The 23,358-nt window shown below is 38.9% G+C and overlaps 1 protein-coding gene across 1 annotated transcript in view; it reads right to left on the bottom strand.

Annotated features, from left to right (window-relative positions):
* LOC139733008 (sodium- and chloride-dependent glycine transporter 1-like) overlaps positions 1–23,358 on the bottom strand; it is an 80,532-nt gene that overhangs the window by 18,465 nt on the left and 38,709 nt on the right. Inside the window, exon 6 of the mRNA XM_071643851.1 lies at positions 18,139–18,273. Coding sequence (XP_071499952.1) covers positions 18,139–18,273 — 135 coding nt within the window. The remainder of the gene's footprint in view (positions 1–18,138; positions 18,274–23,358) is intronic.

The following is a 23,358-nucleotide window of genomic DNA, read 5'->3' on the forward strand; positions in this document are numbered from 1 at the left end:
TGACCCTTGTGGGACCAGGTTGACAAACCTTCGCGTGATTGGGTTGAGTAACCCTCGCGGACCAGGTTACCTAACCTTCTCGGGACTGGGTTGACTAACCCTCTCGCGACTGACTTGACTAATCCTTTTGGGACTGGGTTGAGTAACCCTCCTGGGACCAAACTGACTAGCCCTCTCCAGATGAGGTTGACTAATCCTCTTGGGACCAAGTTGACTAACCTTCTCGGGACTGGGTTGACCAACACTCTCAGGATCAAGCTAGCTAACCATCTTGGGAAAAAGCAAGCTAACCATTTCATGACAAAGCTAGTTGATCCTCTCTGGACCAATTTGGCAAACCATCTTGAGAACAAGGTAACTAACTCTCTCAGCAAAACCTCAACATATGGAAATTTCAACTTTTATGGTACAACACTTCAACCTGCAATCTTTTGTATTAAGTGCTTTCATTTGCAGACAGGCAGAACACTGTGAAAAAAAAATCTACGTCACTTGTTAGTCCTGCCTCAGCCCTGTTTTAACAGACCTTTCAGCAACAATGTTGCAACAACATCCGGAGGTCAAAATACTTTGCCTTGAGCAATAATAATGCGGGAGAGATCAAGAGGTACCATTCAGACACAAACCAAAAACCTCAGGGTAGGTTTCCACGAAGGGGGTGTGTCCACTGATGCGATGACCCTAATTTGAAAGGCTCTGTTAAGATGTGACTTTGGATTGCCATGTGTGCATAATATGTGTAATTATGAATTATGACAGATGTACCATTTTGGCAGCAGACCACGTAAATTGCTGATTTTGTTGACAATTGAGTACTTCTGGCAGTTCTCACACAGACACCACATAGTCTCTATCAACACTCCATCTTTTAGCAAGATTAATCTTCGCTTGAGTTTAGTCTGTCAATATTTGAACTGCAATCAAACTGGGTAGGCCATGGGTCTTCGGGGCATTCAGTATTTACTAATGTTATCTCTATTTAGCTGTATCTCCAGAACTAGACAAATGATAGCATGATCTAGCCAATGGAGGCTGCTACTGTACCTGAAGTGTACACACTCGCATCATCCCTTATCTGTTAACCATCGCTCTGAGGTGAAATATTCCACCAACAATCCTAGTCGTTTGTTGATTCTACATGGCTATCAATCATCACAATCGAGCAAATGTTGCAATATTTGGAAGTGAAATGCTATACAAGAATTCTGCTGATGCCTATGATGTCGAGATTTCACTAGAACACACAGTGTCCATGATAAGTGTTTCTGCTGTCTGCAAGAAAGCTGCAGTTTCACTTCCTAGCAAAACTATACAAAGTTCAACTTCCAGAACACTCTGTGAAGTCTGTTCATGCATTCACTATGGCAGCCAAACTTCTTGAAGTTTCTGTTCTCAAAGATTGGGTCAGTAGTGCACATGCACAACAGAAGAAAGTGTGTGCTGTCTCACAGCTTTGGAGGCACCACAAATTGGAAGTGGACCGATCACACGACAAACTTCACATGCATAAAAACTTCTAGAAGATTTTGAAGGGTTCAGGAAATTTCCCTAGTTTTAGTGGAAGTTTCATGAGAAGTTTTTGCAAAGTCTGTGGTCACACTGGAAAAACCTCAAGAACTTAAACTTTTGAAAAGTTCTTCCAGTGTGACTTTAACTTGTAAGAGCACTCAAAACATAATGAAATGGTAAATCCAACATTTTAATTTGTCGGTTGAGAATGATAAGGGCGTTAAGTGACCACAAAACCCATAATGTTCCCGACGACTTAAAGCCCTTCTCATTCTCAACAGAATGTTGTCATTCCTGAAAACTTTGGTAATTTTTAAATTTAACACTCTACACACCATCTAATTTTTTAGCTAAATGGAAAACCAACATTGTGTTTCATTTAACATTTGCAAAAGGTTTGAGGGTGACAACATCTACAATGTTGGATTAAGCATTTCATTATATTTTTTAGAGTGAAGATCAGATCTTTAAAGGGAAGACCAGATCTCATGGGAAGTGGTATGTATTTCTGTGAATAGACCATATGTCACCACCCGCAGAGTCCCAGAAACTAATAATGTTTCTGTGATTCGGTGCTGTATCTTAGCATCATTATTTTCACTCTTCACCAGTATTTCTCCATTTAGAATGAGAACTTTAAATTTCACCCCTTTGTAATGGTAACATACCTTCCATTGTAAATTCAGTTGGAGAATTATCAAAATCATCAAATCTGCTAAATGCACAAACTGATACTTAATTGGCCAACACTTTTACAAGATTAAAGTTAATAATCTTATTCGAAATTGGGTATATCTTTGCATAATATTTTTGTCCGTTTTCGGATTTTGTGCAGATGGAATATCAAGCAGTTCCATCTAATGTTTGTTTTTTGTTTGTTTTTTTTTATTCCAGGTAAGATATGCAAGATGATTTATGCATCAACATGAATCTAGGGCTCAACAGATTGAATACATCATCTTGTAACATTTGGCTGAAGACAGCATTCATGCCAATGACTTCACTTGCAGACATGACCAATCAAAGTGATTGGTCAAATAGGGCTTGACATTAGTGGTGGTCCAGTGGCCCTAGGCCACTAAAACAGTGAAGTGTGGCCATCAAAATTTCCACGTAGGTTATCACATTGTTTCCTGTATTGCAAGCCACCATACATCACAGGATGCCAACATTTCAGATAAAAGATTTCAGTGGGCCAGTTGGGCCAAACGGGCCAAGTGGGCCACCAGAGGAAAAAATTGGTGCCACACACGAGCCCTGGACCAAGAATATTCTCTGCATTGGTGTTCTGTACTGTGGCAAAGGGCCCAAAAGAACTCAAAATTTCAATCATTTTGTTTGCTGAATACCACTGCATGACACTCTCGTGGAAAGCTCCAGGCATTATTAAGCGTCCGTCACGATGGCATCAGATAACAAAGTTGTAAAGAGTGTTGAGGTGAATCTGAGGTTGTATCATTTTGTGACAGTTTTATTTCATCTAATGATTTACAGGGTTTGGACTGCAATGTTGACATAATGTCTCACATCCATTAAAGTTTGGACTTGTTTCAGTGTCAGCTGATAAATAATAAACCATGGAATATGCATTTATCGAAGTGCCATGTGAAAAATTTTCCTATGAATAAACCCACAGTTTAACATTTTGGTGGCTGGAGTAAAAAAAAAATTGTAGAACTTGCCCGACTGTGCCGTAAGATGATGTTATCCCATGTTAAAAAACAATTGCCTGACTGTGCAGTAAGATGACGTTATCCCATGTTTAATAAAAAAGTTTCCTCTAACACTACTAAGGTAAATGTTATTCCAAGTTTTAAAAAAAAAGTTTCCTCTAACTCTAAGGTAAATTCCCTACCCAGTAAGCTGCGATTCACATCATGCAACCCCATCCCCCCATATGCACTGTAGTCTCTGTTCAAGTTTTATCAGTACCTGTCTGTCACTCTTCTTTAATGCTTTTAAAAACAGCCTCTTCTTCTTTTATATTCCTACTCTTTTTGTTTTAATGATTTATTGTCATCTTCTTATACATCTTTAAAACATTGACATTCATAATGTGATCTTTAGAATCATAAATCTATCACACATGATGAATTACAGGGGACAATTGTGCAAATATTGATCCAACTCCTTGAATTTACAGATTGTAAGAGCCTCTACCCTGCTGGAATAAAACTGATCTTAATAAAGTGCAGATGACACTGAGGGTAATGGATGCAATAGGCCTAGGCAAGCATTATCGGTTTTTGGCTTGCACAGCAAAACTTAGTTTATTCACCTTCGTTACAGATACAGGGCAAAAAAATAAAATAAAAATAAAAAAAACACCACCAAAACACAAAGAACAAACAACTTCACATACATGTAACTGCTACACCCAAAGCACTATCTCCAAACAGTGCACTGCATAATGCAGTCAGTTGAATAATGGGACTAAAAAAATAAATAAAAAAAAAACAAAACAATTTTTGTTGTACACACTGTGTGAAACACAATATAACAACGGTTTGAACAAAAGAAAATGGTAAAGAAAACGAGAAGCATGATGGACAGATTTTGAATTTGTGAAGGTGATGTTTTTGTGTCTACAGACAAGAACTGTCAGTTTTTACAGCTCATTTCAAAAAGATTTTTTTGAAAACCATTGAATTGGGATATGTGTAGACAGGCCCAGTGACTTTTGTTTAACAAAATTTGGCCCGATGAAACAAGACGCGCAATATGTTGATGAAATCGTCGAAGACCTTGACCTCAACATGGTCTAGAAGGGAAGGCTGGGAAGATTTAGAGAGATGGTTTAATATTCAGTGGAGATGAGGATTGGGCTTTTGACTTTCTGTGAGATACCAAGACACCACATATCAAATAGTACAGAGCATACCATTCTTAGAGGAATTCAAAGGTCTTTTTTAATGAAAATTGGTTTTGAAATGGCCGAGACAGTCAAAAACAGAGAAAAACAAGCAATTGTAATAAAAGGTGGGTCCCACCTTTAATTAGGATTGCTCATCAAATAAACATTGAATTCCTTTTGGAATTACATGGTCTTTCATATTTCATTAGAGGTGTCTCATAATAAATCTCATCAAAAAATGTTAGAAACCTGATGTTAGGTCTCAACCAAAACTATCCAATCTCTCAGTTATAGAAGAGTTTGCCACAGAAATTATCATCTTATTATTGTTAAATTGTCACCTCCCAATTTCACTGCCCATCTTATATTCAAGGAGTACTATGTTGCTCTGGTTGAGAATAATTTACCAGCCCGAAAATCAAAGGATATTTCTTTTTTTCAATAGCAAATGAAGAGAAAAACAGAAAGTGCATTCTTCATTGCTTTTAAGACTCAACGGTAAGTTTACTAGGAATTAGGGTCTCAAAATGCTGCAGGATATATACAAATAGCATCCTTCTTTCTCAAGATGGAAGGGGAAACGCTTGGGAGAGCCTGACCACCGTTCTGTTTTCAGCTGTTTGACAGAGGGATATGAGCATTTCAAATAGCCTCACTCCTCAGTGGTGAGACAAGTGGCAAGAATGCAATTACCACACAGTATTCATCATCACATCTACCATACCAACACCGACTGGAGAATGCATTATTATGAGCCAGCATGATCTATTAGAGTACACACAACTGCCCAATTGATGCACACCTTAATTTCCGCATGAGTTTACGGATAGGTCATAGTCTTCAAATTGGCTACTTGAATAGGAGGATAACAGAGAGATTATCCCGCATTGGGAGAGATAGTTTAATTCTTAAACACAGACCGATATGTATGGATGCTGAATGACAAAATATGTGGGCTCTTCAATGACCAAAAAATATTCAGGTAGGATCTAATTATCAGTTATTGGTTGATTATGTATATGTTTTACTATTGATTACCTAACTGCATCAATACCCCCCCCCCCCCCCAATCATGATCAATGCTAAAAATCACAATCCACCTTTTGTTTTTAACGTTACTAAATGTAGGCCCTGGTTATGAAGACACACATACTTCACATCTAATGAAGATTAAACTCCTGAATTCCTTTCCAAGATAATTGATTAACAGTTTTTTAAAAAAAAGAGAGAAAGAAAGAGAGAAACAAAGATGCTTCAGTGAGACTGCACACATGACAGCACCAAATGCAGTCTCTAACAAAATTGGGAGACAACATTTCCTCCCACTAAAACGCAAATAATTAGAGAAGTAAATGAGCTATCTTGCAGTTGTATTATTGCTCTCTTGAAATAAAATTACCGCAGATCAAAACCCCTTGATGCAGAAGACATACCACACCCAATGGATTCTCAAGAACAGGGGACCAAAAATTTCACCAATCACAAAATGGACACTTGAAATCTCTTTTTCCTTCCTTCTACCAACTTAGGTTTGGCTATGAAATAACACATTGTAAGAGGGTTTTTCTTTCTTCTTATTCTTCTTCTTTTCCTCCTTTTTCTTCAGGTTTGTGGTATAAAAGCAAAAGCTATCTGGCATAATATTCAACAGCAGTACAGTAAGTTCAACTTTTGCAGTACCAAGAGGAAAGTGGTGCTAAGCAGGGCATGAGAAAAGACAGCCCATGCCTTTGTCAAATTATGCGATGCATGGCATTGTACAGAATATCTACTTTTATTTGTGAGCTTTATATATATATATATATATATATATATATATATATATATATGTGTATATACATTTATATATATTCAGTGTAAAAAGAACAGTAAAGTCAGTAGGGATCACCATCGGAGTCAGTGGGGATCACAAGCAGAGTCAATGGGGACCGCCAGCAGAGTCAGTGGGGAACAACAGTTCAGAGTTAGTGAGGATCACCAGCAGAGTCAGTGGGTATCACCAGCAGAGTCAGAGGGGACCACCAGCAGAGTCAGTGGGGATCACAAGCAGAGTCAATGGGGACCGCCAGCAGAGTCAGTGGGAAACAACAGTTCAGAGTTAGTGAGGATCACCAGCAGAGTCCGTGGGTATCACCAGCAGAGTCAGTGGGGATCACAAGCAGAGTCAATGGGGACCGCCAGCAGAGTCAGTGGGGAACAACAGTTCAGAGTTAGTGAGGATCACAAGCAGAGTCAGTGGGGATCACAAGCAGAGTCAGTGGGGATCACAAGCAGAGTCAGTGGGGATCACCATTTGAAGTGGTGTCAGAATGTTTCATCAAAAGTAATATTTGGGCTCATAAGGAGCCATCTCACCTTCTTGATATTTTGCATAAAAGCTTATTTTGACGATAGGCACTGCATACTGCATCAATTCTATAGTATACTGTCCAAATGATCAGTTTACATTCAAAAGAAATATGGCCCTAAACAACACAAGTGTAACACAACACTTCTGTGAGCAACACCACCTAAATCTAAAATTCTACAAGCATAAATGAGTGCTATTAGAAAAAGATGTCAATCATCCTTTCCTATGACCCTTGCACTGCACCTACAAACATTTTTGGTGTGGAACAACATTTTAAACTTCCAGCTTTGACATGATGTACAATCAGACAGTGAGAGAAGTGTAGGCCTACATATGTCTCCAAAAAATTCACTCACTTACAATGAAAAATGAAGTCATAGACTACCCAGGTATGTTTTTCATCAACTCCAAAAAGACTAAAAAATACAACATGCAATAAGTACTCAATGGCAATGCAGATGCTGAAGGTGTGCCTCAAAACATCAGAGAGAGAGAGAGAGAGAGAGAGAGAGAGAAATGAACATCATGACCAAGCCTTTGTTCATTGGGGAGTTCCCTGTATCTTGCTCTAAATACATAATGTACTCTGGCTGCATTGTCCACTGCAATTTGGCATGATAATCTGCATGAAACTATATACTGCTCCTACACATAGAACCCGATTCCATTTTTTTGCTTGTGTAAATTTTGTTCTAAATCCAGTCAATGTGTTCCACTAGTATCAGATGTGTATTAAAGATAAGTGCACACGAGTCCTTCCACTTCTGTCTAGTTCTGGCTATTTTGTTGTATACTGTACAAGTTGAAATTTTCAGGAAATTTCTCATACTGAGCTGGGTGGGATGAGTTTTGTGTGATTTCATTTCTGATGAATGACAGATACATGTTTATAATATTACACGTATAGCAAGCAATCTACTTTTGTGTTTGTGTGTGTGTGTGTGTCATGCAAAATGGATGAAAATTTCTTCTTTTACAGTCATTAATCTGTAAGAGATGCATCCTTCTATTACATAGTGATGGGGCAAAGTTGAGACGTCACTGAAGAGTAAAATGCCATCAGACATGAGATGAAAATCACCAAGACCCGTCAAAAAAGCAGGCAGAGAGTACAATGACTTTGAGTGCACCCATAACCATGGCGATGTTCTGATGAAGCTAAAGTGATTAGTACTGCATGTATCTACATAGCTTGAGCTAATTCCAATTATCCATAGTGTGCGATCACTTGGGCAGGCCCGTTGAGTCACCATTTACTTACACACACACAAACACAAACAAACACACACACAGGCAGGCCAACAAACAAACAAATACACATACATACGAACGGCATATCATGTGACATGAGAATTATGGTCCTGTGGTATGTCATCCATGTCGTTGTTTTCTACTTCTTCTTTTTTTTTTTTCATCAGTGACCATAGCTCCTTCATGCCTGTCTACCCAAGTCATGTGTTAGTATAATAAGTATAGCACATCACATGTTTGACTGTACCATCCACATTCAAAATTTGAATGTGACAAGGAAGAGTCTGCATTTTCTTTTCTGTTCAGACTCTCCTGGTTTTTCATCACAGAGAGGGTAAAAACCCGAGACAATCTAAGTCCCGTTTTCAGTATATATTGTAGTCCCATACGAAGAAAACTGGACAGATTGTACAGTAAATGGCATTAAACATTCACATTAGTTTTGAAGAATATACATGAGGTGTAACACAGTTTAATCAATTGACTTTGCCACACCTCTGGTACATAACAAACCAGACACATGTACTAATCAATCTACAACATTCACAGACAGCAAAAAATGTGATACATGTAATACTGCAGAAATGTGAATATGTCATTATGAGTTCATGTATGCACATGAATGCCTGCCGCAAGTAGCAGATAAACATGCTGAATACATCCAAATGAAATCAATGCATCCCTTATCTGATTACATACAACCAAGCATAATACCAGTATTCAAATCTTCTCTTACATTCATATTTCCAGTATGCACGACGACTTACATGATGTACATACAACATATGTAGGTGAACTGGTACTTCATACACATTGTACCTCATATTATCAAAGACAATGCATAACATGTCATTACATTATTACATCTTTAAAAAAAAATTATTTTCCATTAAATAAATATAAACACATACACTCAAAATAGCGATATGATTACTTATTGTGTGCATCGTAACATCATCACATGACATTGACATACTGTTCAATACTTCGTTGTGGACTTACGACAAATTTGCTAAGGTGGGACCCTCTCGGGTAAAGCAATGAAAAGCCTGCGGGAAGTCTGCGCTTGAGAGAAATCGAATGTCAACGCGACTTCCCCAAGCGACCGACGGCTGGATACAAAGAAACAAGATTAGAATGGAGGAGAGAGATGGCTCATTTACATAGATGTCAGCGTTACCATGGAAATCATGAAGGATCGTTACGAAAAACATTTCACAGACTATTGCACCCTTCCCCACACACATCTTCTCACAGGCAAAACTTTGGGCAGATTAAAAAAAAAAATGGGGGGGGGGGGGTTGAATCCGGCATCAACTGTTGAATTTTTCCCCATGAGTGACAAACGGATAAATTTGTAAATGTGCAGGCATGTTCTACCATTCCCTACAACAGGCACAGTTACGGAACTTTTTTTTCAACTTTTGTAGTAGGTGTCACACACCTTTACAACAAGCTACACAAGTAGACTGCAATGCCTCTACTGTTTGAAATGTTTAAAACTCACGTTAAGCTTGTTTAGTTTAATCGAACAGTCCCTGTAATTCAATCAATCAAGGCACTTCAATCGACAGCGACTTCAAGCGGTATATTCATCTTGCTTTATCATCATTATTACTTGACATTATTATTACTATATAATTCTAAAAAAGCCAAATTTCAGGATGCCATGACTAATGGAAGCAGGGCTCTGTTCTTACAAATTTTACAAAACGTCAGATTAAAACTTGCCATACCAACGGCCAATCAGCCTCCGTGATTTCTGCTTGCTGCCATGACAGCTGATCATAGTTCCATTTCTGTGCCTCATTCTAGGGAAGACTGGTATGAACGCCACACCACTGGTTTATGTTCCTTATTGATTATAGGTACATGTAAACCCTGCACATAACAATGGGGCTGTTCACACATGCACAAAAGTTGGTTCCAATCACATTTTCAATATCATTCTCATCTGACACTTTTGTGGAGGGCAAATCTAGTTTCGTTTAAGAGGAAAAATCACTTTTGGGGCAATATTCAGATGACGGATGATTTGCAACCCCAGTCATGAACTACGTCAACACATCATATGGCAGGTCATCATTTGTGATATTTTGGGTTTCTTCACACACAAAAAGAGAGACAGATAGACAGAAGAAACAGAAACTGAAGTACTTGATGTTGATTCAAATGTTTGAATCAAACAATTTCTGTGTGAACAGCTCATGTGTATGTGATTCAGTGCTTGGCCTTCCATATTTCAGTAACACAATACACTTAAAAAGTTCGGAACACTGAATAAGTTCAATGGTAAAATGTACCTCCTCCATTCTTTCTCACAATTTCACTCTTGAATAACTTTCCAAACCCTTCACTTTTAAAAACCAGATTCCATGGACCAAACTCACTGAAGAAAAACTTCACGCCTACAAAGCTTTTGACTTAAAATTCAGAAACATTACACCAGCAGATATGCCGTGAAGTATGCGTATGTTTTGACAGCCTATTACAAACAGTGACTGCTTACTGTCCCTCTGACCCGCTTTGTTTTGTAAAGTTGAAATCAAGGGAGTTGAGAATGTGAATCAATTCTCAAGAATATGCTGCAGTATATGTCACTGTACACATGACTCTACAGCATTTTAAGAATATGACAGTAAAATTGAATTATCCAACATAGAAGGATATTTACCACCATTTGCTAACTGTACTAGTGTCATGTGGAATATTTTCCGAAAGTGGCATTTGATCTCAAAGTGGCCAGAGGGAGTAAGCAGATTTTATGACAATCCTACAGAATGCCAGTTACTTTTTCCCTGGAAATGCCCTTTGGGGAGTTGGACAGTTGTGAGTTTGCTAGCTGTGACACTTACAAAACAGTATAAAAGAAAATTACTATTTTCAACTCTGAGAGAATGGCATAAAGTTTTAATGAAACTTTTGGAAATTTGATGTGCCATTTTGACACTGTTGAGGTATTATGGAGCACAAATTGTCCACAAAATTATAAGTTGATCTACCCCAAGAAATTTGGAAATGTAGATGGCCGGATCACAACTGCACAATCCCTTCCAAGCTATGTGGCTTTCCAATCACATTCATATCAGCAGTCTGAGATAAAAGGCTCTCCCACTTTTTCAGACGTGGAATACTGTAAACTGAACAAAACAAGTTGTGTCACTCCTTCACCTGCAATTTTAAGTGCAGTATTCCCATCTTGAGTTTTTTCTTCTTTTGTCTATTTTTAAAAAACTAAAGGTACCGCTTTGAGAACGTCACAGAATGGACAATCTACTACCTTTACTTTTGTTTCAACTTGTAGAATTGTGAAACCAGCACTTGATAGAGCTTCTGCCAGTGACACAGGGCAGCTCACATTCAAACTGGTAAAGTTAGACAACTGTTTGATATCTTTGGACTTAAAGTTATGTATGATGCAATGAGAGATGGGGGGGGGGGGCTTTATGACTGACTTTGCATTTTCTCTTTTTCAAAATTCAATGGGACACACACAAAAGAGGCTGTGTGAAGCTCAGTGAAGTGTTTGTATGTAGATGCAATTTCTGCAATTCTATTCAAGAAACAGAGACAATTCAATGCAGTGCATCTCACCATTTTCAAGGAGTAAGGGTGTGTTGTATAGAAATGGCATTTATAGTCATACCACCATTTTGATGGAATGAATGGGCCTGACTTAATGGGTTGAACATGAGCCGCAGTGTGCTTGAAGGTGACGACAAAAGATCAGACCAGTATATGGGGAATAGACTGGTGCCAGTATGGAACACTAACTCCAGCAGAGTGTGCTTCCTGACTCATAAAAATGACACCAACATTCTCACAGTAATACAACACCGTGACGTCTTCACGAGCTCAAGACGGAGATAGGGCTTAGTGTTTTGTTTTGGTTTTTTTGCTGCTCAGTGAGGCAGACTTAACGACCTGCGGGGTTTCGACAAGAATTTATTCTTATAAACATGAATGAGGAGGAGGAGCCCACTGCTTTCAAAAACATGCAACAGATTTCCCAAACAAGATTTGAAGACAGACTCGTGCCAACTGCCTCTTCAAAGGGATTAATTTGGAGTCCCAATCACAAATGGAAAATTAGAGAATGCTGACTCCTGAAAATCTCAAGCTCATGAAGACACACAGACATTTTTCTCTTTTTTTTTTGAACTTGTAACTGAGGCCCAGTATAATGATACAATCTTTGAAAAAGTTCAGTTATACATACACAAACAGAAACAACAGCAAGTTTTCTGGTCTTGTGTCTGAAAGTGACATAAAATTCATGAAGGACATGCAATGATAAAGCAGTTGTTACAAAATGCTGTTAAATGTTGCTTTGGTAGGTTATTCCTTCTTTTTATTTTCAATTTCTTTTTGTTTATTCTTAAAAGCCAGCCACATGCAACTGATCAAAACACATCCCAGAAAAAAAATAAATAATGCCTCCGGCACCCTTCGGGTGGAGGCATAAAAAGAACAAACAGCATGTCTTTTTGTCAACTGAAGCAGCTTGCAGTAGATCTTTCATTAAAAGGCAGCAGGGCAAATGAATGACTGGTGTAATTTTGGCATGTAAGAAAATACTGTTAAACACGAATAAACATTTCTTGGACATGAGGAAGGGGAAAAGCATGTAGGGAATCACTATAAAGTATGTCCCCCAAAAAAATTACAATCAGATTTTCACATTGATAACACCCAATATAATTAAACTATCTCTTCAGGGTCTTAAAATATAACATCTTAGCTCTATTTTGCAGGAAACCCTATTCAATTTGGTTAAGCAGTCACAAAGAAATGTGGATTGCTGTAAAGCATGTCATGAGTCCGATTCTTTAAAGTTTAGCACTTGGATGCTCTTGGAACTGCATATTAACATGTGAACACAATAGACAGAACTTGGAGGGAAGAGATTCCTGACATGCTCTACAAAATTCCTCATTTCTCTTTGATCACTGAAGCAAATCTAATGGGTTTTCTGTAAGATGTGGGCAATGACTTATAGTTTCATTACCTGGAATTGTATTTGGATTGATTCACTATTTTCAGTTATTGTTGCGGAGGGTACCATTGTAATTTTTTTTTTTTTTTTTTTGGGGGGGGGGGGGACATACGGTACAATAACAGAAGTTAAGGGAAACACCGAGAGCAGAGCACACACACTTTTTTGAGTCATTCACATTCACATGCAAGCCAGGAACAACAAAAATTCCAAAAATGTTCTCGTCTTCATATACAGTGTTGAAACAATTTACGCCATGCTCATTCATTAACCTGTCAAACTAAAGGGGTTAATCAAGGCTAATACTGCATCTGAAAGTGTACACATATTTCTTGTCCAACACATGAACTTGCCAAACTGGATTTATTTATTAATTTTTTTTTTTTGGGAGGGGGATATTTCATTGACCTGATCAACTGCTGGGTTTACAATGCAAGTAGACACAAATTCTCTTTTTCAGAAATTCATAGTCTCATTTCATTCATTTCCACTATCTTTGAATCTTTTCAATGATGATAGAGCTCTCCCAAATTTCACAAAAGCAAGTGGAATTATTTCAACACTGTAATATCTAACAGGTGCCTAATCATGTTGAAGCCAGAAGTACTTCCATACATATTTGGTGTAAAACCATACATATTTTTTTTTTCGAAACTAACTTTGTACAAATGCTATTTATTCATAATTGTAGGGGTTTGTGAGAACTTTGTACAACTTTCTGTTTCTCCACTTACCTGACACACTCATCAAGCTTCACAACTGCAAGTAGCTCTACAACACTGCATTTCAGCATTTCCACAAATATTTCTACGTTGGCACTTATTCTGCTGCTGCTGCTGCTGCTGCTGCTATTTCTTCTGCCACTATTACTACTACTATTTAGCTACAACTACGAACTACTACTTCTACTACTACTAATTGTTACTTCTGACACTACTTCTATCACTACTGCTGATGTTTCTACTTGCTGTAGTACAATTGTTGCAAATTCCATTTGTGCATTAAAGATGTTTACAATGTGTATGTGGGTGTGTGTGTGCTTGTGAACTGCATGTGCATTTGTGTGTGTGTGTGTGTGTGTGTGTGTGTGTGTGTGTGTGTGTGTGTGTGTGTGGTTATTCGGAAATATCATCACTGTCACAGTTTAAGAGATTATTGAGGTAAATCGTGCAAAATTATGTAAAATTTGTCTTGAAGTGTATGTGTTTCTATTTTTTTGTTGTGTGTTTTTTTACCCATCATCTGTATGACTTCCATGAAATCAATACAGATCACTGTCCCCCCAAAAAAGTGTGTGTTTGTGTGCTTGCGTAGATGTGGGCATGTATTGGCATTACATTTCTTGGAAGATTACTGCCACTGGAATAGTGCTACTGATGTATTCTGTAATTCTTCTGTAAATTTCCTTTTCATAACTTCTTTCCCCTAGCAGCCCTGAAACTTTTCATCAGTTTCACACGACAAAGCAAAATCTGGCATATTATGCAAACCAAATGTCATTCACGAGACTCTTAGTGAAATGTTAGCAAGCACATGGAATAAATTCTTTGCAGGGTGACGGCACCACACACCCATCCCTAGCTTACTTAACAATTTTAGAATCTGATGGGTAGCCTCTTCTTCCCCACCCCCCCCCCCCCCAGCCTCTAAAATATCACTCCTATTCACTTCTCCCTGCTCCTATGGACTCTTGTTTGCATGCTTGAGGCGTTGCTTTGTCTGGCAAGCATTGGGCACGTTTTCTGGCTGTCTAGGACAATAAGACAATTTTTGAATACCGGTATATTACAGTTCGACCTCGACAAGCCGGCCTCCTCTTATCCGGAAATCTCTTTTATCCAGACGCGTTCATGCAGTGAAGGACTTTTTTTTTTCATCCAATAATTGAGAAAAAACACTAATTTCATAAGATGTGCGCATGATAGGCTTCTCAATATCTGATGAGGTAAAACATGTATGATTTTCACATAAATCATATACTTTATTTTTGTGAAGAAGGGACTACAATTTTGCGCAGGCTAGCATAGATTACACCACCGTTGCGGGGTACGCTACCTGCCTAGCTGCCAGTGCACTGGGAAGGCAGGTTGGATGGCAGCTATATACATTAACATTGTGTCTCCCATATCCGGCCAATTCGCTTATCCGGATGAGCGCCGGTCCCGACATGGCCGGATAATCGAGGTCGAACTGTAGTAGACTTGTCTATTGATGTAGATTACCATCAATAGGAGCAAGGCCATGCAGACAGACACTATCTTTATGAAATACTCTAGGCTCCAGAAATAGCTGCCCTTGCACACAACTTCTGAAAGAAAGGAAGGTGTACAGGTACGTGGACATCAAACAACACGACATAGCAATATAATAGAGAAAAGACATAACGAACTGTAAAGGTCAGCGAACAAATTTTCACAAGCCCGTTTTATTTTCTAGTTTTTTTAAATGGGTGTTTCGGGACCAGTGTCTGATGAAGAGCACAAAAAGCCACTGAGCTGTTTCGTGACCCGTATGTTTAATAAACACTAGATACAGGGCACAGCATACATTGGTCATTTGCTAGGCTTTATAGCAATTTGCTTGGGAGCTTTGGGGAAGCCATATATGGAATTGGCAATAAAAAATAATTCATGCTGTATTATGTAGAATTTCAACCAGGCATACTGTGAGATATTTCTTTTCAAAGCGAGGAACTATCAGTTTGAACTGGCTCAACCTATTTGGTCTCAAGTTGGTCTGCATACATTTGATATATTTTGAAAAACCAAAAAATTATACCTTCCTTTCTTTCAATGCAATACAGCTCTTGCCAAACAAATTCAGGAGTGAATGTAATTGTAAATTGTAATTTGGTTCACAGAATTTATATTTACATTGTATTTGTACTTTCATGATTCACTACAATTTGGTACGTAATAAACATATAAATGAACAACATAAATCATTTCCAAATTTTCATTTTGAATTTTCTGGGGTATGTGAATTCTGCTTGTTCTATTATCTTTATTCTTTGATTTCTGTTTACAAATGAAGTTGGTTTGTCAATAATATCATTATGTTACAACGACTAATTGCAGATAAAAGAAGTACCTGTGGATGATGAAAGACCATTTTCTAGAACCAAGTTTACCATGAATAGCGCAAGCTAATTTCACACACATTTTCATAATGGCTATTCATGGAAACTCAAATAATGTTATGTTTGTGAAATTTTTTACCCTTGGAAATGGATGATGACTGTATGCAAAACACATCCTGATTTTTTTTCCTAAAAAAAAAAGAAAGAAAATGATACAAATTTCAGCCAAAAATTACAATTTGAAACACACAAACACACACACATAAACAGAAGCAAAGTGGAATGTTCTAGGCATTGAGAAAAAAGAAGCATCCAGCCACGCAATGTACAGCACATAGACACATCCATGCATGCTGAAAACAATGAGGGGCTGCGGACCATTTTTTAAAGGGGGTGGGGGGCAAGGGGGTGAGGGGGTGTCCATCTGACAATTCCTGGAGGGGTGGAGGGGAAAAACGGACTAAGGAGGAATCTGGAGGTGTAATTGCCCCCCTCCCCCTTCAAGTTCCATGGCCCCTGAAGGAATGATCAGGCAGCAATGTAACAGCTCTACAAGCCAGGAGAGGATTAGCCTTTTGCCAAGGCCTTCTTGCTATATGGTGGTGAGCCAGCTCAGCTGAATTGGACAGCACAAGGGCCTTGTGAGATCTGATTTGCATCCTTATGAAATACCTACTTTGTGCTTCCTGATTTTGGAAGCTAAAATCAACCAATCCGCGTGTCTGTCTGCCTGAAACTCGATTTGCACACAGCGAATGCACACCACAGACCTCCATGGGTGGTCAGAGATGCATGCGAACAGGCCAGATGACCCCAAGATGGATGATGTGGGGAGTGCACCATTCCATCGGTCAACAGGAACCCGTTAATATCATGACTAGTAAGGTTCAGTAAGGTTCATGAGTCATGAATAATGTGTGAAGTAGATCTCAAAAGGCCCTCGCGCTGTTGCGCTTGGCTGGGCTTGCTCCGCTCGCCCATTACAGCCATCATTCAGCGAGAAGGCCTTGACAAAAGGCCATGAGAGGATGGACAAACACATTGTGAATTGATCAGACTTGCACATGGCTGGATTGCAGTCGCTGTGGAACTTTAAAGAAAGGACTGGTAACTCTGGAATTATCTTGCAAGAACTACATACTACAAAACGCACAAGTCCTGTATCTCTCATACACACTGTGTGAACATTTTCACATGACCTTTCACGACAATACACATACCGTTTACAAAGAGACAAAAAAGGATAGTATCTGTTCACCATGACTGAATTAGTTCATCAAATACAAGGTGAAAACATAGACTAATACCGTTAAAGGGAAAGACATGTAGTATTGAGTGGTATAGAAATCATTTCGGTGTTTGGGAACAGAACACATTTAACTGGCTTTGTAAATCTTACTGAAGCTCAGTTTCTGGCTTTCTCAAAATTGAAACAGATGACTTTGAAATATAATGTACATGTACATAGTGAATAGTAGAAATATTTTAACAAGGAATGTAAAGGTTTAAAAAGAGCATTTGAATTGCAAAACAACCACAATTATGATAAGCAGTCTGCTTGTGTCTCAAAATGTTATAAACCTTTTGAACAGATGGTCTTGACAGTGCTTTCCATTGCTCTCATAAATTCAAGGCAAAATGACCTCATACAGCTCTTATATGAAATGCCATTCAAGAGACAAAGTTTTGCACTCAGTTTTACTTCAGCCACTACACTGAGAGCTCAGGTGGGGAAAACAAAAGTAAAAATTTCACTTGCTCATTTGGCAGGACAAATGTGGATATTCATCTACAGCTTCAGAATAACATCAATTTTCAGCAGGTGTCCAGAAGCCAGTAGAATTCAAGTGAGCACTGCCATGAAGTTTACATAGGATACTCTTGCATGATAGCAAAGGTTTGATTATGCAGTCATATTCTGTTGAAGTAAATCACTACTATAAATTGACTTCATCAAGTTTCTTGATGGAGAGAGACAAGGAATAATTTCTGCATTTTAAAAGTGGCATTTGCTCTGAGTGCAACAACTCCATCTCTGATGGACAATGTGGTAAATATAGGCAGCGACGGGCATTTGTCGGAAAAATGAAAAGCCATACCTTCGCCTCCTTGAGCTTTTCGAACCTTGGCCTGATGAAGTAGAGAATGCCCTGGCCCGCCCCTTCCAGAGTGGCCCCTCGGATGAGGAGGATGAAGAGGACGAGGAAGGGGAAAGTGGCTGTGAAGTACACGACCTGGGCAGTGGAGATAAAGAAGAGTCACATACATACATTTTATGTACAAATATTGAGCCTGGTTCACACTGGGCATGCACAAGTTGAAGGTGATTTGGAAGTTCGCTAACTGTACTGATGGTAGTTGTAGCCTTTTACCAAGGCCCTCCGCTGTGTGGTGGCAAGCGAACGGAGCTAGCAAAGTGAGCCTTGCTGAGTGCGATGGTGCGAGGGCCTTTTGAGATTGAGGCCCAGTTTCATAAAACTTGTTATCAGTGACAAGTTGTTACAAGCTACAGAAATCCTTGCATATGATTGGCTGAGAGCAAATTTGTGACAGAATGTAGCAGTTGTCACTGATAATAAGCTTTATGTAACGGGACCCTGATTTTGCATCCTTGTGATAGCCCTTCGAATTACCAATTTTTGCTACCCAATCTGCATGTCTTATCCGCCCGAGCCCAATTTACATACAGTATACAAACATGCGGGATAATGCCAAGACAGAGGATGTCAGCAGCACGCAATTCTACTGGCTAACCACAACTCATTATGTGTGAGGAAGATCTCAAAAGGCCCTTTATGGTGTCACGCTCGACTGGGCTTGCTTTGCTCACCCATTACAGCCATCATGCAGCAAAAGGGCATTGTCAAAAAGCCATACTGATTGCAGGGACTAGCTCCCACAAAGGATTTCAATTTCAAGTTAGGGTCAGTGCAAAACCCTCTCACATTTAAGGATATCTTCCAATCTGTAGACTTAATATAATTGTAGTTTTCAACAAGGTATTCTATACATCTGTACCTTGATGTTATTCCAATAATTTTCAATAAATTTCAACGATGAGTTGAGATAACAGTGTGGATGGATAGTCATAAAAAAACAATGAGATCTCTAGCATGTTCCCGCATCATGGGGTCCAATATGTGACGGGGAGACAGCAGCAACAGATGTTCGGAAATGAATAGGCATTCCTCGTTTTCATGACAGAGATATTTGAGGACACGGTGGGTGGTTTCCACATTTCATGTCTCTTGTTTCACTGCCAGCCACTGCTTGAAGAGACTGTACAGTTCTGGTTGAGGTGAGGATTTAGCTTTTAACGTTTGTGAGATATTCAGAAACCACTCTATGAGATGTCAAAGAGCATACAATTCTAAGGGGAATCAAATGTTTATTTGATGAAAATCGGTTTTGAAATGGCTGAGATATCCAAAAACAAAGTGAAACAAAGAGATCCTAATAAAAGATGTGGCCTGTCGTCTTTTATCATCATCACTTTTTTTTTCCGGATATTTCAGCCATTTGAAAACCAATTTTCATCAAGTAAACGTTGAATCCCTTATAAAATTACATGCTCTTCATATTTCATGAAAGGTTTCTCATTATCTCACTTAGGAATGTTATAAACCTGAATCCTGACCTCAACCAGTACTGTACAGTCCCTTTAAGTTCACAATTCAACATGCAAACAGCTTTTAGGATTTCATCACCTGTCATATGTTATTCAATCTCCACATTTACTAGAGCACACAATGTACTTTAGGATATCAAATATCTAACTCTGGAACATAAATCTCATCTACATACGTAAACTGGTTCTCAGTAGAGGGTGAGAGAGTGTGTGTGTGTGTGTGTGTGTGTGTGTGTGTGTGTGCGTCTTTCTCTCTCTCTCTCTATTCACTAAATCAACACTGTACTTCACAAAATCAATGCTTGTTCCATTGATCTATCAGCTCCCCCAACCTCACTCCACCCCCAACATACATGCACTTACAGAAAATGGAAATTTACTTCCTGAACATATGGTCTATCTAGAATTACAGATGGTATTAAAATTTATCATTCTATTCACGACCCTGCACCACAAAACAGACAAAAAGTCGCCAGACATGGATTTTTAGTGAGGGCAGATTCTGAAAGATTAGAACCTAAGCTTTAAAATGATGTATTTCATAACTCAATTCAAATGGACTCTCCTAACCTATCTAAATATTCAAAAGAAAACACACACTCTGGAAAAGTGTGAACTGAGAAAAGAGGCTCTGAAATAAAGAGTCCATTCAAGCACTTAATCCTTTCCAAGTCACGCTAGCTGTGCCATGAATGGGACAAAAAACAGTGTTACCCACCAGAGCAATTATAATGAAGGGATTATCAGATTAAGCTGAAATCAGGCATGCTTTATCAACACATTTTGTCCATGATTAATGACAATTTTTAAAGCAGTAGCATAATCATTTCAAAAGTTTTTTTTAGTTAAAAGTGAAGAGTGTGTACAGGGTTTTTAACAAATGGAAAGGGAACTCTATTAGAACTTCTTATCACACTGTTTTACAATAAAGTGTTTGAGAAAAACTGCTAAAAACACAGTTTCCTGTTTGTTTTATGATCCAAAACTTTAACATAATGTAGAAGAAGACTTGCTCTTTCAGATAATACGAAAAATTGAAGATTGCCTAGGTTGAACCATTTCACCTATTTCTAGTCCTCACAGAAAATCACTGCATGCAAGTTTTTGCTTGTTTTGAGATGCATGGACACATTTAAGATGATTAAACTCGGTGAGAACAAGAGTTCGCTTGTTTGCATGCAGAGCAATTATGAAGCGGCAGTCATGAAATGGCTAAACAGTGAAGCAGTATTTGCACATTCAGGGCAGGTTTACTTGTGACAAAAGAAGGGATATATGATATCCACTACTTTGGAAAAAAACTGTTATAGCACATTTTTTTTTCTTTTCATTTGCTATACAGCTACATCTACAGCCATATTGCCATTCCCATGGGGAACTTAAAGGCTAGTGAAGGGTGCAGGAGATGATGGGTCTGGCACATAGACTACTAGGGATAGTTGGAATTCCAGACCAGTGCGATTTACACAACGCAAGTGAAAATGTTTTGTCATACGACTTAATGTGACTGCATATAAGAGGCCAGCAACATTGACTTCAATGATTGAACTTTTATCTGTGATTTACTTTGATCAATCTCATTGGCTGCATTTATCTAACTTTTAAAAGAGAGAGAATCATGTTTCAAAACTTGTTTGGAATGGTGTTGCGAACACGATTTGAGATGCAATTCTAATCCAGGTGCCCCATTTTTCTACCCATCACTGAATTGCAATTTGAATGTTGTCATTGCGCAGCTGCTTTGCCCAGTTATACCCAGGAAGCGCAGCTTAGACGTCAACTGAGGCCCACGTTGTAACCTAGTGCAGGTTGTAGACTGCATACAAGGTGACTTTGGCAGTCCAGAGATACAAATGCATTTCAAAACAACATTGTGTTTATTTACTCTCAGAACTGAGGCTTGTGTCGTAACCTGCTGGTTGTATACTGCATGCAAGGTGACTCTGGCAGTTCCGAGATTGATATAAATGTGGTTCAAAATAGCATTGTGAATTACTAATACTCTCACAAAGGTGATCATGGTCTCAAACAAGTTTCAGAATGCTCTTAGAATGGCATTTCAGATTGGTGTTTAAATACCTTTGAAAATATGATTGCATTTTTTGTTGCCTTAAAATGCCTCAAACCCGGTAAGGATCGTGATTCTGCCTCAAATTTTTGTTTTTTAGATGAGACACACACCCTATGGCCCCTCCCCCCCCCCCCCCCCCCCCCCACAACTCCACCCAAACGAAGATTGGGGCAACCATTCAGCCAGGAAGGGATATAGGAGCAAATTAAGCCAGACACATATACCACACGGATTGGAATGACTGGAATATCTGAACAGTAACCTATACATATAATCCTACATAGGGACTGGAAGGTCAATTGCTTCTAGGTGCACACCTTCCCCCCCCCCCCCCCCCCCTTCCTCTCTCTCTCTCTCTCTCTAGTCTGGCTACTAGGAACAGGGCGAGATTCTCTTTGTGTCTCAGCGTAATGCCGTACGCCTATCAAGTGACACAAACGTGGTGCATGGATCATAGTTGCCCGCTTACATCAAGCTCTTTGCCTTATCCATTTCTCCTTGAGTGAAGACAGACTTACTCAGCAGGTTCTTCGGTTTATACAAATGTACAGGAGAAGAAGATGTGCAGTCTACAGTATGCATCCCTCATCTACTGTATAGGTACCTAAGCTGTTATTTTCTCAAGGGTTTAATTTTCACAAATTTTGCGAATCACGGTTGGATCATGAATTTAACAACACGCGAAATTGTCTCCATGCCCTTTGTTAATAGAGTATTAACATAAACGTTGGTGTCAATTCACGAAAACATCTTGCGAAAATGTCTACGACCCCGTATGTGAAAATAACAGCGTATACAGTAATAGCAATAAAGTACCCACTGATATTCTGAGAGTTGGGTCACACATACAGCACTTTCGTATTGTTAAATTGCAAAGGTCTAAAATGCATACCCCCTTGACAACTCTAAAATTTGGCAGGGACTTGCCCAACCTAGCAACAACTTATGTTAGCATTCCAGTGGATTTGAACGAAAACTTCACTTGCATTTACTTTGAAAAAAAAAAAAGAGTGTTGTCTAGGTTGTCACAATGAAATATGCAGACATTAAAAAACACTGCATTATATAAAGCTTGAAAACTGCTCATAGACCATTGTGCCAATAAATTCAGATAAGAGAACTTCAAATGCATGTAGTCCCAGCAAGAAAATGGTTGTTGGTTAGGTTTGCTAGGCAGGATGAAATATGCATACATTTGCATATACTATGAAACTTGAAAACTACTCAGACCATATTGCTGGTGATACATGGTATGCATGCTGAGTAGGTATTAAGATCTATACCTGGCAAGCAAGTGATGTAGCACTAATACCTTCTAGATGGAATTGGATCAGTGTGTGATGGGGGGGGGGGGGGGGGCTGTTGTAGAGCACATGATGTTTCCATGTGAGACACCTGTATCACCAGCCCTGGACATCCATCATCCTAGCTTGACTTTGCTGGGAATTGACTGATGACATCCACATGGTGGTGGGTTGGCAAATACCCAATTCTCATGTACAGTAGCCCTGAGGTATGATGTAGTATATGACAATTAATTTCTATCTCTCACTGCCAAAAGGTAAGCGAAATATGTTGTGGTCCAGTGGTCTTAGGCCACTTCCTGACACAGAGAGTTAT

This window comes from Diadema antillarum, unplaced genomic scaffold (genome assembly GCF_040938485.1).
Source record: "Diadema antillarum isolate AM-2024a unplaced genomic scaffold, OU_Dant_1.0 seq00000459_RagTag, whole genome shotgun sequence".
Lineage (NCBI taxonomy): Eukaryota > Metazoa > Echinodermata > Echinoidea > Diadematoida > Diadematidae > Diadema > Diadema antillarum.